The following is a 14,245-nucleotide window of genomic DNA, read 5'->3' on the forward strand; positions in this document are numbered from 1 at the left end:
GTCAGAGAGAATAGTACTGGGCCAAGGAGAACATTGGTTTGACCCAGTACATTACTTATTTTATACTTTTATGTATACTCTCATCATTCAAAGATTAAAATCTATACTTGCTGTCTCAGTCATGAAGAAATGTCCCATAAATACTTACCAATGGTTTACTGGAATAATTATGAAACCTTTGAGAATATATATTACCATCTAAACTGAGTTTTCATGGAAGGTCTGTATAGGAAAAGGAGATGGGATAGAGGCTGGGCTCAGAGACTCAAATCAACTAAATAATCAGTGGGTCGCTAAAATGGAAAACAATTTCACCTTCACATTATTTGGTGTAAATTTTCAGTAATGGGAATTAGGAAGATATCAAGGAAATGACGCATTCCCCAAGACTAGTTTTGGGGTGCAGACCAGAGAGGGATTTTCTCACAGCCCATTTATTTCAGAACCACTGGCAATTATCTAGGTCCTGCACCCACGCTAGACAAACTGAGAAGACAAGCAGTCTGCGGGGTCTCACTTTGTTGAGGATGAGAGGGCCCTGGAAACATGGAGGGGAATTGCCCAAAGTAGCAAGGAGCATAACTGCTGGGGGGGGGGGCGGGGGTGGGAAGAGACAACACAGGCTGAGGTACGCGTGTCAAATACAAGGGCTGAGGCAAAGGCATCAAAGGAGAATGAGTAGCAGAACTGGTGACCAGACCTTCAAGAAAGTCAAGACTCACGAGGTGCTTTCAGGGTAAGAGATTCTGAAGGCTTTTAAAGTTCCTCTGTCTAGAACAATAAGGGACTTTATTGTTGGGAGTGGAATCTGTGGGTGTGCGATGCCTCATACTGGCTTTGCCGTCACATCATTGGGGTCCCACTCACTTTCTTTGTGGGACAGATATTTTTCAAACGTAAACGACATTTTTTGAAAGCAATATTTTTTTCCTCAAAATATGTAAGTTATTGAAACAAATTATGGAGAAAAGAAATACACATCGGTATTGCCTGCATTGAGACTCTTCATGGGACACAAATAAGTACTTTACTTTTGTTTGTAAGATTTTGATTTCATTCTCTTCAGACGAAAAACTTCAAATATTCCTAAAATTTTAAAGCAAATCCAAGCATGAATTAATTTGTACCAATTTAATATAATAAATTGACTATAATTTTCTTTGATAAATAGAATTACTAAAGTAAAAAATATAAATTGGTATTATTCTTTAGCAATAGGAAGGAGGCAATAATAATTCGGATTGTATTTTCAATGATTTAGTGTATACACTAACTAACTTCTAGATATTTGGAAAATTTGCTTTGCCATACAAAAATAACCACTGTCTACTATAAATTTATTGTTGGACTTAGCACATTAATAAAATTGTAATTATTTTTACGGTTAAGAATAATTCAGATGAACTCTTGGTAGAAGGACAAGTAAATGGAAAAGATTTCTTTCTGTATGAAGCGATTTTTTAAAATAGTGCTATATGGCACAATTAATCCAGGCTTTAATCAACTGTTTGCTTTTGGGATCTAGAGGGTAAATGAAAATGAGACATTTTGTAGACTAAGACGACACAGGTACTCGAAAGCCACTTATTTACTGCCTACTGTGTTTCTGAGAGGTTGACAGAATTACCAATGTCAAATTCTGTGTGCGTGTGTGTGTTTGGCAGGAAGAGGAACTACCACGGAGTTATCTGATGCTTTTGGGTGCTCTGCTCTTGTTCTGGACTAGACAAGAAAGCTGTTGCTGAACAGAACTGGAGTTTGCACTTGTGTTTAGGAGCCAGCTCTCTTTGGAATTAATCCAGCCTGTTCTCACGGACTACATGTTAAGCATAAAACTGAAAATAATTAAAATTCTTGTCACATAAAGAGATGAGCTATACGGATATTTTTATAATTGCCTTAGAATAGCAAAACTAATAACTATTAATATTATTCATTTAATGAGTTTTTAGAAAAAGACGAAAGCAAAAACATCACAGAAATTTCTCCACATTCACAGGTATAATCTAATATTGGTGTACATAATTACTACTATACATCTGGCATTTTTAAAAAAGCATACTTGGTTGTGCCAATGCTAAAACATTTATAAAAGGCGGAGGGTCATTTTCTACTTTGGGTTTTTTTGGGTTTTTTTTAAGAATTAAAAAATGAAACCAAGCATTTTCAGAAATTAAAAACAAAATTGGTCATTTTAAGAATAAAAAAAAGAAAATCAGGCATTTTAGTAACTTAAAACTGTTAAAAAAAACGGAATTGTCTGTGCTAATAAGAAAAGATGTCCAAGACATATTGTGAAACAAAAACATCAGAATAGTAAGTATGATCCTAGTTTCATCAAAACAAAGACTAGACATGAATAAAGACATGTATACTTAATGTTCTATACATCTGGCATTTAAAAAAAAAAACATACTTGGTTGTGCCAATGTTAAAACATTTATAAAAGGCAGAGGGTCATTTTCTACTTTGGGTTTTGTTAGAACATGAATATTAGGAAGACAGTTTTATTTTTCATGTACACTATTCTTTACTGAATTTTTTAAACTATGCGCATATATTACTTTGATAGAACAACCCAAAATAATTAAAAAATTAAAAGGAGAAATTTTAATAACTGTCCTCCTCAAATAAATAAATCATATAGGTTGTTAGGTAACAAAAATAAAAAGTCTACCAAAAAAAAAAAAAAAACAGTCCAAAATACAAACAAAATAAACCAAGGTTGTCAGAACTTTTTTTTTCTTTCCTCCCTGATAGCACCAATATTCTTCCTTCTATTAGATGCAAATTTACTATAGCACAGCATGATAAAACTGTTCTGGAATGGGCTTGAGGAGAACAGTCTCCTGCTCTCACTCCCTGTGGTACAGGTAATTCCTGATCTGTTTGCTGACCTGTTGTGGAGAATCACTAACTCAAGCGCCTCCCCTCCTCCTGAAGTGAAGAGCAACCTCTGCCATCACTTGCTGACATTTCCATGAACCAGATGAAATGTTGGAAGGGACCTGGCAAATTTAGCAACAGAACAGGTGTGTTCCACTTGGAAGAACTTAAGATTCAGCAGCTGCCAAGCTACTAAAAGGTGTAATTTTACTTCTTATTCTATAGTTTGAATAGAAACAATTGAAAAAGAAAATTACTGAGGAGGTTTCTTTCCTTTTTTTCTTAAGAAGCACAGAGAATACAATTCTAAAGACTACATATGAAGACGGGTAGAAAGAAACAAATTTCAAACATGGATGTAAAAAACCAGTGTGACACAAAACGTGGCTGGCTGTGCAGGTCACAGCTGTCTGTCAGTGACTGGGTGGCAGAGCTCTAACTGGGAGTGTCATTTTGAATGAAACCCTCATAACCTTTCTGGATCTTGATTCCTCATCTACAAAATGGAGGCATTGTCTAGAATCTCTAATGTTCCCTCCATGTCGCCAATTCTATAATTCTATGAACTTAGGATCCTCCCCTCCTTTGAGTCCCTTATCAGAGACATTTTTCATGTTCTTTATAAAAACATATCTTACATATGGTAGTAAAAATAAAACTTGCCCACGAAATTAAACATCTGACAGAATTTGTGGTAGGTTTATAAGGCAGGATTTTGATAAAATCAAACCATATATACTCTGAAAGGAACTGAACTGAAGAAATACAACTGTGCCAGGTGCTAAGGAAGCCCAGTTACACATTTCTCAGGGGGTGGCTGTTGTGTCATGACTCAGAGTGTACCTGAGGCATTCTCATTACCTGGGGGATTACCGTTTCTCAGGAACTTTCTTTACGTAAGTGTAGATTAGAACATCCTTTATACTTTCTCCAAGAGGGAAGTAAAACTATACACATGGTATATTCCTAAGAGGAAAAATATATGTAGGAGTCTATTGTAACACATGGATTCAGATAAAGCAGATCAAATCATGTTCTTCAACAAAAGAAATTCATGCATCTTAAATTTTAAAGCCCAATTTGAGTTCCATCTCCTCTCTGAGAACCTTTCTACTCCCTTGCCCAAATGGGTCCTTAGTCCCATTTGGGTCTGTAACTCCCTTGCTTTACCTATTTTATATTTTTAAATGTTTTACTTTGCATGTATGCAAGTTCCTTGATAGCTATTAGAGTTAGAGTTTGGGCAGCAGTGGGGTTAGCCTGAGGGTCAAGTTAGATATGTGAAAAATTGGTCTACTGTGATATGAATATAAAGGGATATTTTAAGCATGAAGAACAGTCTGTGAGAGGAAAAGGAACACAAAATTAAAAATATGAATGATAGTCTAAACTAATGCAGTGATGCAGTGAGTTTTTCTAAGGAGAGGAGTGGCACAGGCAGTGAGAACTGGGGAGCCCTGGACTCAGGTAAGAGGTCCTATCCATAGTAACACAGGAACATCAGGAAGAGGAAGGGGCAATGCCAACTGCACAGGCAGCTAGTAAAGTACTGACAGAGCTCCTTCTGTCTGCTCTGGCTGAGGCACAGTTAGTTCAAGGCTACTGGACAGGAACACACAGAGGTAGAGGGGTTAGGTAATCTCTATGTAAAAGGTCAGCATGAAACAGCAGCAAGGGTACCAGTAAGCCATTACAAGCAAAGACTGTCTTTCAAAGCATGTCACACAGTTCTTGATGTAGACTACAAATATCATTAGCTGTCCTAGTGCATCTCTATGCCAATGTGACAAATATTTTCATTGCATTAAAAGTCTTTAGGTTGTAAATTTACATTAGCATCTCCCTAAATTCTTAAATCTGGTGAATTCCAAACAATGGTTAAATTACACATGTAGCCATTTGCCCATAGCAAATTCCTTGCCTGTCCTCTCAACTCTATCCCCGTGGTCCCCATGCTGTCATAGGCAACCACCACCATATAGCCTTGCTGTCTGTGCAACTGGCGTTTTACTGAGAAACATTTTTCTTTCAGTTCTTTGCAATACAGGCTGTTCATTCTCACATAATTCAATCATGAACCATGGGGCCTGGGGTTACCACTGGCCTCTTAGCTCTCTGTTGCGGATTTTAGGCCATTATACTTTCAAAGCACACCTCCTTGGGTATCTTCTCACCTGGCTGTAACACCCTCTATCTTTGCAGCTGTTACCTTTGGACACTGTGGTCACTCTAACACGATGGCTCTCAATGTTGGCTGCACATTAAAATCACCTGGAAAGCTTTAGCAATCCACCCATGCTGAGGTCCCATCCAGACCAATTAAACCAATTTGTGGGTGTGGAAACAAGCATCAGTATTTATTTTTCAAATTTCTTAGGTGATTTCAATGTGAAGCTAGGGTTGAGATGTCTGCTCCACCACAATAATTAAGAACTTCAGCTCTTGGTTCGGTGTCCCTTCATCCCAGCTCTTGCAATCATCCCGGACTTTTAATGTCCAAGAGAACAACCTGTCCAACACTCAGCCCTAGTTCCTCAGTCAGCTCAATTCTAATAACAGGTCCTTCAATTTCACTTCAGCTCTTATATGTAATTCTGTGAATTTATCATAACCTTGAGATGCTTAACATCTGAAATACTAATTAAGCAAGTTTCTTGATTTACAGGCCATAGTTCCAGTTTGTTAACTCCTTTCTTGCATGATACTATGCCTCCACCTGGACATGGGTGGCGAGAATCTTGCTTTCTAAGCCAGCCAGTCTTCTCCTGATTCCACATCCTTTCCAATCTGGCTGATTTTCTATAGTGTGCCACTCCAGTGACTCTCCTCTCAATGTTATCAAGTCTCTTATCCTCTTGGCCTCTGTCATACCCTCAACTCCAATTATGTATTAATCCAAATCTGCCTTCTCCACTGCTATGTCCTAGATATTGAGCATTACTGAAGGAAAAAAATCCAACTACATAGCACTATGCCCCCTACATTTCTATGGTATCCAAACAGCAGCTCCTAGAACGCCTCAGGAATCTCTTTATGCGTCCTAAATGAAGTCGTGCTCCTTCTGTCCTCACAGGTATTCTACTGGTCACTGTTCTTCTTGTTATCTCACACCTTTCACTCTCATATTCAAGGTGGACCTTCCTGTTTTTGAGAACATAAAGACATCCTTAATTTCTAGACTTACATTCTATTAACGTATTTGCATCCTCATTCATATTTATCTGTCTCAGAAGGGTGCTGCTCTAAGCTCAGCACCGCTGATGATCTTTTGTTCAAGTGGGCTGTCCTGTGCATTCTAGGCTGTTCAGCAACATCTGTGACCTCCACCCACCAGATGACAGCAGTATCCTCTTCCTTGCAGATATTTGCAAAAATATCTCCAGATATTGCCAAATGTCTCCTGGGAGGCAAAATCACCTTTAGTTGAGAACCACTGTTCTAAGCCAAGACTAATCCATCAACTTGTCTTTCCAATAAAAACCTCTTGCTTCCTCCACGACCCATATGTTCTTTCTTTACCTTCAACTTGAACCTGTCCATTGGCTTTGTTTCCTTCGTATATGAATTTGTGTGTCACTCCAGTATTTAAAGCCATTCCTGGAACCTCGTCTCCCTCTAGCCAGTGCGTGACCTTGTTTTTTTCCTTCAAGTAGAGCTCTGGGGATGATTTCCATGAGTTCACTTGCTGAGGTCCCATTCTACTCTTCAATCTTTGTCGTATTATTACCAACTCTTGAGACTAGTGTAAAGGTGTCAGGCTCCTCCTGATCGCCTAATACTCAGACAACCTAACTGACTGGCCATTTCTGACACGACTGGCTATACCCTTCTTGAACCTCTCTTTTCCCTGACTTCCAGGGCACTCCTTTTTCGGGTTCTTTACTGTCTTTTCGATTATTTTTTCTTAATCTTCTCTTCCTTTGACTGTCCCTTAAACACCAGTGTTTAGATGGGATTTTGTCCTTGGCTGCCTTCTCTCCAAACTTTACAACATTTGTTCTGGGTTATCTCCTTCATTACAAGCTTCAACTCTACTGATATAATACCATGAATACACTAACTCCTCCTCCTTTTATTTTGAATCCTTCCTTTCTCTCAAATTTCAATCCTTCATCTCTGGCTTCCTCATGAATATTTCTACCTGGGAACAGTAAAACACTGCTACCAAACCAAAATATCTAAAACTGAGCTCATTACATCCTACTCCCTACCACTGCTTGTCTCTACCTCTCCAAATTTTACTTATTCTTTTATTACTTCTATAGTACCACTATCTACTCAGTTACATAATAAGCCAAGGCCCTTAGCACAATTCCTAGATTCTAACATCACTAATCACATCCAATCATTCACAAAATCCTGTCAATTATACCCCATCCCTCCATCCCCACTAGTTCAGGATTTCATTTTTCGTTTTCTTCAGGATTTCATATTTTATTTTGATGGATTCCTAACTAATGTCCCTGTCCCAGGTCCTGGCTACCTATAATCCAACCACAATACTGCCACTAGAATATTTTTAACATGAAAATCTGTACATGTCACTCCCTAGATTACTCCCTCCAGGGGATCCCCTTTGTCTGAAGGGTACAATCTAAGCATCTTAGCAGCGTACTTCGTGGCCTGACTCCTGCATTTCTTCTGCACTTCTCTCTATTAGACCCTGTGCTCTCTGAACATAACCACACGATACCACAGCTCACTCAATTATTCCTTCTGCTAGGCTGTGTTTTCTAAAATCATCTACCTAGCACGTCCTGTTTTATCCGATCAGCCTCAGCTCAAGCATGATCTCCCCGGGAAACCTTCCTGGACTCCCCACGGCAGATCTGGAGGGTTTCTTCCTTTGTATTCCCACTACACTGTGTACATTATATTGATTATAGTTGTACCGCAGTCCATTGGAATTGCCTACTTGAAGGCGTCTCACCCACCAGCCTGTTATCTCAAGGGCAAGTGCTTTGCCTACTCAATCTTGTTTCCGTGAGAACGAATGGAGTGCCGAATGATACAGGACAGGTTCAACTGTCAAGAAAGTCTATACGCCAGGTCATGGAGTCAAGAAGAAGTGAAGTTATTCAGTCTAAGGCAAGAGCTAATGTCAAAGAATGAGTTTAATAGGTAATATATATGATGGCACATTGCTTATTAAAGTTTTCTACCAAAATACTACTAACATCAGAAGAATACTGACTCCGAGGGACCTGAACACACAGGCTTAAAAACATGACATTTCTCTGGAGGAGTGTATCCATATTCATTTTAACCTAAAGACATTTTAAATTACTAGCAAGTAAGAGGAATGCTCCAGGAAGACAGACTATCTTTATTCTGTGGGCTCTAACAGCCTTCAGCATATGTGTGTACCCCTAAGGTGGGGCTGAGGACCGTGTCAGTACCACAGTTCTAGAAATAAGTGTAGGGTAGAAATAGCATCACACTTAAAGTCACAAGTTCTACTTTGAGTCCTCGTCCCATTACTTGGGTTGTGACTGGGATCTACTTTAATCTCTCTGAGGCTCCTCAGTTTCCTTATCTGGAAAATGGCTACAATCATATTATGTTTTATTTATATATTTAATAAAATGTTGGTGCCGATATTACAAGAAATAATGTAAACAGTGAAGGATAGAAGCATGAAAAATAAAGCAATATTTTATCCAGAGAGAGTGAAAAAAATCAAAGTACCTATGGGATACATACAAGTGTTCTTAAAAACATTTACCTTTTTGGAAGATGAAGGTTTTACCATTTTGGTTTTTTCCTTGGGGGATAAAGGAGGGGATCGCTCCTTTACCTGTGGAGGCAGTTCTTGATACAGTGCTGGAATTGAAAAAGAAATTCAAGTCATCAAAGTGAGGAGCACTGTTCTATGGGGGAAAAAAAAGAATGATGGGGGAGGGAAGATATGAAACTAAAAGAAACTGATATTCACTTTCTTGGTTTAACAATAAGCTACCTAGCACTTATTGTTAAGGCGATTTGTAGTCTTACATGTTACCGATCAAAAGAACATAACTTATGATTGGAAAGTTTTGATCAGCAGGATTTCAGAAATGCAGAAGGGTCATTTTCTTTTATTACTTGGTCATACAGATGCTTCTATAATTTTATCTCAATATACACTTACCAGGAAACTGCTATATGCATGGTTATCTCCTACATACTGCTGGAGGAGATAAAAAGATGACCAAAACAGTCTTTGCTCTCAAGGAGCTTACAATCTGGTCAGAAATAGATCTGTTCACAAGTAACTATAATATAAAATACAATTTGACAGTAATCTAAAGAGAGAAAATAACAAAATCCAATGTGGGGATGACAAACGCTTAATGGAATAAGTGGTAGATGTACGTCAGACTCTGAAGAATATGTAGGATTTTGCCAGGCAGAGGTGTGGAGAAAGGATAATTTGGGAAGATGCTATGAAATAAAAAAGCATGGGGCTAGGACTATACATGATATTTAATCTATACACAGTGCTAAGTCTAAGATTCCCTCTAAGATTATAAATTATATAATCTAAGCCACACACAGCACTGAGTCTAAAAAGTCAGGTGGGAATTTTAAAGGGTTAAAAAAAAATAAATCTCTTCAGGTTAAATGACTTGGGCAACTCTCAATTGAGAGAAATTGCTAAAATACAGCTAATCAAAATTCTAAGATTATGAGATGTATTAACTGGCTTTGTGTATGGGTTGATTTTATTATTGGGTTTATCTTTTATTGGAAAGGATGTTAGACATGATTAAGGGAAGGTGATCATATTTTTCTTTCCAGTGGCTTCAAATACAAAGGGAATAAGTCCTTTATAATAATGGGGTAGCAAGGTCTTCTACTATGTTGTTCTCTTAGAGGACATGGCTTTCAATTGAATAGTTGGTACAGGTTCTGTTCATATATATATATATTTCCCTTAAATTTTTTGCTTTGCATATTTGGTTTTGGATAAAGGATAATTTCTGCTACTATTTTTAGAGTGGAATATGCTGCTGACAGTCATTTTTTCTCTAATGTTAAAATCTAGCCAGCGAGATTTTATTAAATTCAGGTAAAAAGTAGGATAAAAGGGAAAGAAAAATAATCTCCGATGAAGTGAGAATTCAATTATTACATTCTCAGGTTGTCTGAGGAATTTTTCTGTTTGTTCTGGCCTTTACAAAGCTTTTCCAACAAGCAATAACTGATGCCAAAAGAAAACATCCATTATTCTGGGATACAGTAAGGAATTACCGTAGTTGAAGAATGGATTAATTTCTGCATATAACTACTAACCATCACTACAGTATGCTTTAGAAGTCTCACTTTGGTAATTATGGAAGAAACATTTTACTGGATTTTTAACCCACTGTACACTGTAGATCAAATATCTATAGCCTCTCAAGATTTGCAAGCCTAAGGAGGCTATTTCTGAAAACTAACTGGATTCCAAAGTTAAAGCACCTCATACCATCCTGCCTGGAAATACACAACCTTTTTATATTATCAAGCTAAAACATTTTTAAATGTTTTCATTTGTATCTGGAGGAAACAAGGAATTGTTTCTATATCTAGTTAAAATGACAGATATATTCCAGAGTGACTATGATCATGCAGGCAGCTCTTCATTGAAAACAGAAGCTACCCCTGCTGAACTCCAGTGGCTGATCCCGTGGGAAAGCCATCACTGGGAAGGGGAGGGAAGGAACTTGGATATGTGAGACAGTCTGGAAGTTAGAAGTGCTGAGCTTTTGGGAAATGACTGGTATTAACCTGTCCTAAAATTTCTTCCTTCCACTTTACCTTATGTTTTCTCCATTAGGTATCTTCTTTTAAACATAAAAATATACCTCAGATAGAGTTTAAGAGCTACCAGTCAATTACTACTCCAAGAACAAGAATTAGAACAGTGGTATAGAGGAACTTCAAAATTTTGTTGTGTAAGAGAAGTGGGTAATTTTCGAGGCACTTAGCACTGGAGAGGGGAGGAGTTTGCTGAAAGCAGACATACTGAAGAAGGCAGCTGCAGTAAGACTGAGACTGCTTGAGAGAGTGGAGAAAGAAGGCTGGGAAGTACCAGGGTGTAGACAAGTTAGTGAGAGGGTGCCGAAGAGAAAACATTTTATCTAGGCTGAAGCCAACACCCAGTGTTCATAGAAGGAATTCTTCTTCCTCCTTCCTCTCCTTTGCTCTCAAAATACAGAACTTAGGAATCAGTAGTACTTTTGTTCAGCCATAGTTTGGGTTAAATGGGGTTTCACAGACTGGTCTGAAAAGCAACTATTGTTTATAATAATTATTGTTTTTTGCAGAGACAAAAGACAGCAATAAATATTTAAAACAGAGTGTTCTCAAGGCTGCCTATACTGCATTTTACCTCAGAACTGTATGATTTCAGTATTTCTGGAAGACAGTGTAGAGATGACAGAGCTCAACTTCCTCATTTTATAGGAGGAAACTGAGGCATATATCAGTAATAGTTGCTGAGCTAGGATTAGAAATCAATTTTCCTGACCTGAGAATTGTGCTTTTCCTACCACACTATGAAGTTAATTGCTGAGAGGAAGCATTCTTCCGAAAAAGCATCACTATATTTCTCCCCTTTCTTCATAGTCTTCCTTTTATTTTCAGGTCATGTGTGTTCTATTTTCACCTCTCAAGGTAAAAGCTACAGCTTTCAGAAAATTATGTTTAGAATTAACTCCTTCACCAGCTTATTTCTTTTTCCTTTCACACATGAGGGCTTACTTTACTTGAGAATGATAATCGTCTATTGCAGGCAGGTGACAGGTAAGAGCTTGGACTGAAGTATACAAAATAAAAGAATGGAAGTTGGGCAACTAGAGCTTCTTAATGTGCCTGTCAACTGAGGAGTCACTGTAGCAAGAGAAGAGCTGACATAATCGTGTGTGAAGTAGGTGGCAGGGGAAAGGGGCTGTAGAAGAAAACTAATAGCTAGATGGGCAGGTGTCCTGGGATGAGAAGTCTGTGAAGCAATCATGACAGGAATTAATAGCTTTATAGTATACTAGTGCCTCCCCTTTTCATTTTTTTGCATCATAAGAGTGAAGAGCCATACCCATTGGTAAACGTGCAGAAGTTACAAAGACAGTAAATTAAAGGGTACAACATGATTAAAATCTTGTACTATCAGTTACACCATATTAGTAAACCAGGAAGGGAGCATAAAACTTACTTTCACTAGCCACATGATTAGCTGGAAAATAACCTTCCTGTCCCTTTCCTAAGCTGCCATACCACCAGTCTTCATTATCTTTGAAAAACACTCCGATAATGTCTCCGCGATGGATGGTTAGTTCATCTGATCGATTCGCTGTGTAGTCATAAAGAGCCACTACCTAAGAGAGAGATAAGACCACCACAGCTTTATCACAACTGTACCACAGAGAAAACCCCCAACATTCACTTCCTCTTGCAGAAGAGCAGCTGAAACCAAAGCAGTACTTTGGTAAAGTCTGAGGCGGTCTCAAGGTTTGCTAATGGGATCAGGGGTGGTGGGAACACAGCAGGAGAAGCAAGATAAAAGACTGTGGGATTGAGAAATGGTTAAGAGCATTCAATACACTAAGATTAGCTTCCAAATAGCAGATGTTATTTTTTTTTTTTTTAGAGCAAATTACTTGTGAAGCAAATAAAAAAAAAGGTCACACACCATTCACTTTCTTAGAATTGTTTTATACTACCTTTAAATTCCATTTTCAATGCTAAGCAGATGCATCTGAAAAAAAAATTCTTCAGAATGTCAACAAAAAGGAAAAGCTCAATGGAACAACCCAATTACATAAGTTCACTGTGATCACTTGGTATATTGTGAATGTCTCTTTTTGATATAAAACATAAAAAACACGTGTTTGTAGCGAAATACATCAATAATCTATATCTTCTTACTACCTTTTATAATACTCTGATAAGCTTATTTTCACTAGAGAGAAATTTAAGAGGAAAAACCTTTCTATGAGAATCCGTTCTCTGTGTTGTTATAGTAGTCACCATATTTGATTTTTTTTCTTTTGAAAAACCCAAGTCAAAATGAATAGTCACAGAGGCATTTACAAACCCCTCACAGCAGTTATAAGAAGGAAGCAGATATCAGCCCATTTTAGATGTGATACACTGTATAAATTGGGACATAATAAGAATTCTAAAGAATAAACTATTTTTTCTTCTATTTAAATGGGATTTGAAAATTTACAGGTTATACCACTATATGTGTAATAGAAAATTATCATTATCCTTTGCATTTAGGTATATACTGATTCATCCACTTAACAAAATGTATTTACTGAATTCCTAATATGCCTGGTTTTATGCTGGGGGCTAAATATACAGAGTTAAATAGGATAACTTCTAGGAGTAATTCACTTAGGCTTTGCAGTAGTAGAATAGTCAGGAATTAGTCAGTGGAAGACACGGAAGTGTATTTCAGGCAGACTGTACTGCATGTGTGAGAGTCCAGAAAAGAGAAAAATCCCAAATAGTTTAATATGCTGGGAGCTCGGGATCAGAGGCAAGAGCATAGACAGAAGGATGGGGGAAGCTGAGGCTACAGAAGAAATAAGTGGCCAGATCATTCTTGATGAAAGAGTTCAGCCTCAATATATGGGCATTAGGAAGACAGAGAGCTTTAAGCAGGGGATTCTGTAACAGTTCACAAGACTCTTTGCGGTAGCTTTTAGTTAATACAATATTTATTAACACATTAAGCAGGAGATTTTTAATGGCTAAATCTGGAATGAACTGTTGTCGTTCTATGGTATAACGGCAGTAATAATTTAATTCAAATGGTACAAATGCAATTCCTATTATACCCTTACTTAGCACAGTCTAATTTACAACATGCTACGCAGGATATTTTTTAAAGTTTACAAGTCTTTTATAATTGTCAGTATACTGATGCCAAATCACTTATGTGGAAGTGGAACTTTTAACTTTTCCCTTCATTCTTCCTTCTCCAAATCTCTTCTCCTTTATTCTCCTATCTGGCACTAACACAAAAGAGGAAAGCTAATCAAAATGCTTTGAGTACCTGCCTTGTTCTAGGCACCACGCTAGTGGCTTATGTAAGTTATCTTCCTCCATCGTTACGACAATCTTGTGAGGGCACACATTCCTATTTCAATTTTATAAGTAAGAAATTTGATGTATAGAGACATTTAATGACTTGCCTAAAGTCAAGTAAACTAGTAAGTGGTGGAATCGGGACTTAAACTCACTTTCTTCTCTAATTTTTTAAAAAACTAAATACATCTATAGGACATATTTATCTAGAATCAAACACGGGGAAGCAGTAGCCGAGGGGAAAGAAGGAGGGACAGGAAATCCTAATCACTCATGAGAGATAAGACACAGTTTTGGACAG

At 37.7% G+C, this 14,245-nt stretch overlaps 1 protein-coding gene across 12 annotated transcripts in view; it reads right to left on the reverse strand.

The window, feature by feature from the left end:
- AHI1 (Abelson helper integration site 1) overlaps positions 1 to 14,245 on the reverse strand; it is a 170,077-nt gene that overhangs the window by 26,555 nt on the left and 129,277 nt on the right. For 9 of the 12 annotated variants that reach the window (XM_019732750.2, XM_019732754.2, XM_074333620.1 and 6 more), the window contains 2 exons: positions 12,062 to 12,224; positions 8,612 to 8,709 (listed from right to left, as the gene is read on the reverse strand). The exons of 1 other annotated variant lie outside the window; for it this stretch is intronic. In XM_019732750.2, the coding sequence (XP_019588309.2) occupies positions 8,612 to 8,709; positions 12,062 to 12,224 (261 nt within the window). Of the gene's footprint in view, positions 1 to 3,747; positions 3,853 to 8,611; positions 8,710 to 12,061; positions 12,225 to 14,245 lie in introns of those variants that run through there. 2 more of the 12 variants (XM_074333618.1, XR_012496754.1) reach the window with 2 other exon arrangements.

The sequence above is a fragment of the Rhinolophus sinicus genome, linkage group LG05 (genome assembly GCF_036562045.2).
Source record: "Rhinolophus sinicus isolate RSC01 linkage group LG05, ASM3656204v1, whole genome shotgun sequence".
In the NCBI taxonomy this organism is placed as follows: domain Eukaryota; kingdom Metazoa; phylum Chordata; class Mammalia; order Chiroptera; family Rhinolophidae; genus Rhinolophus; species Rhinolophus sinicus.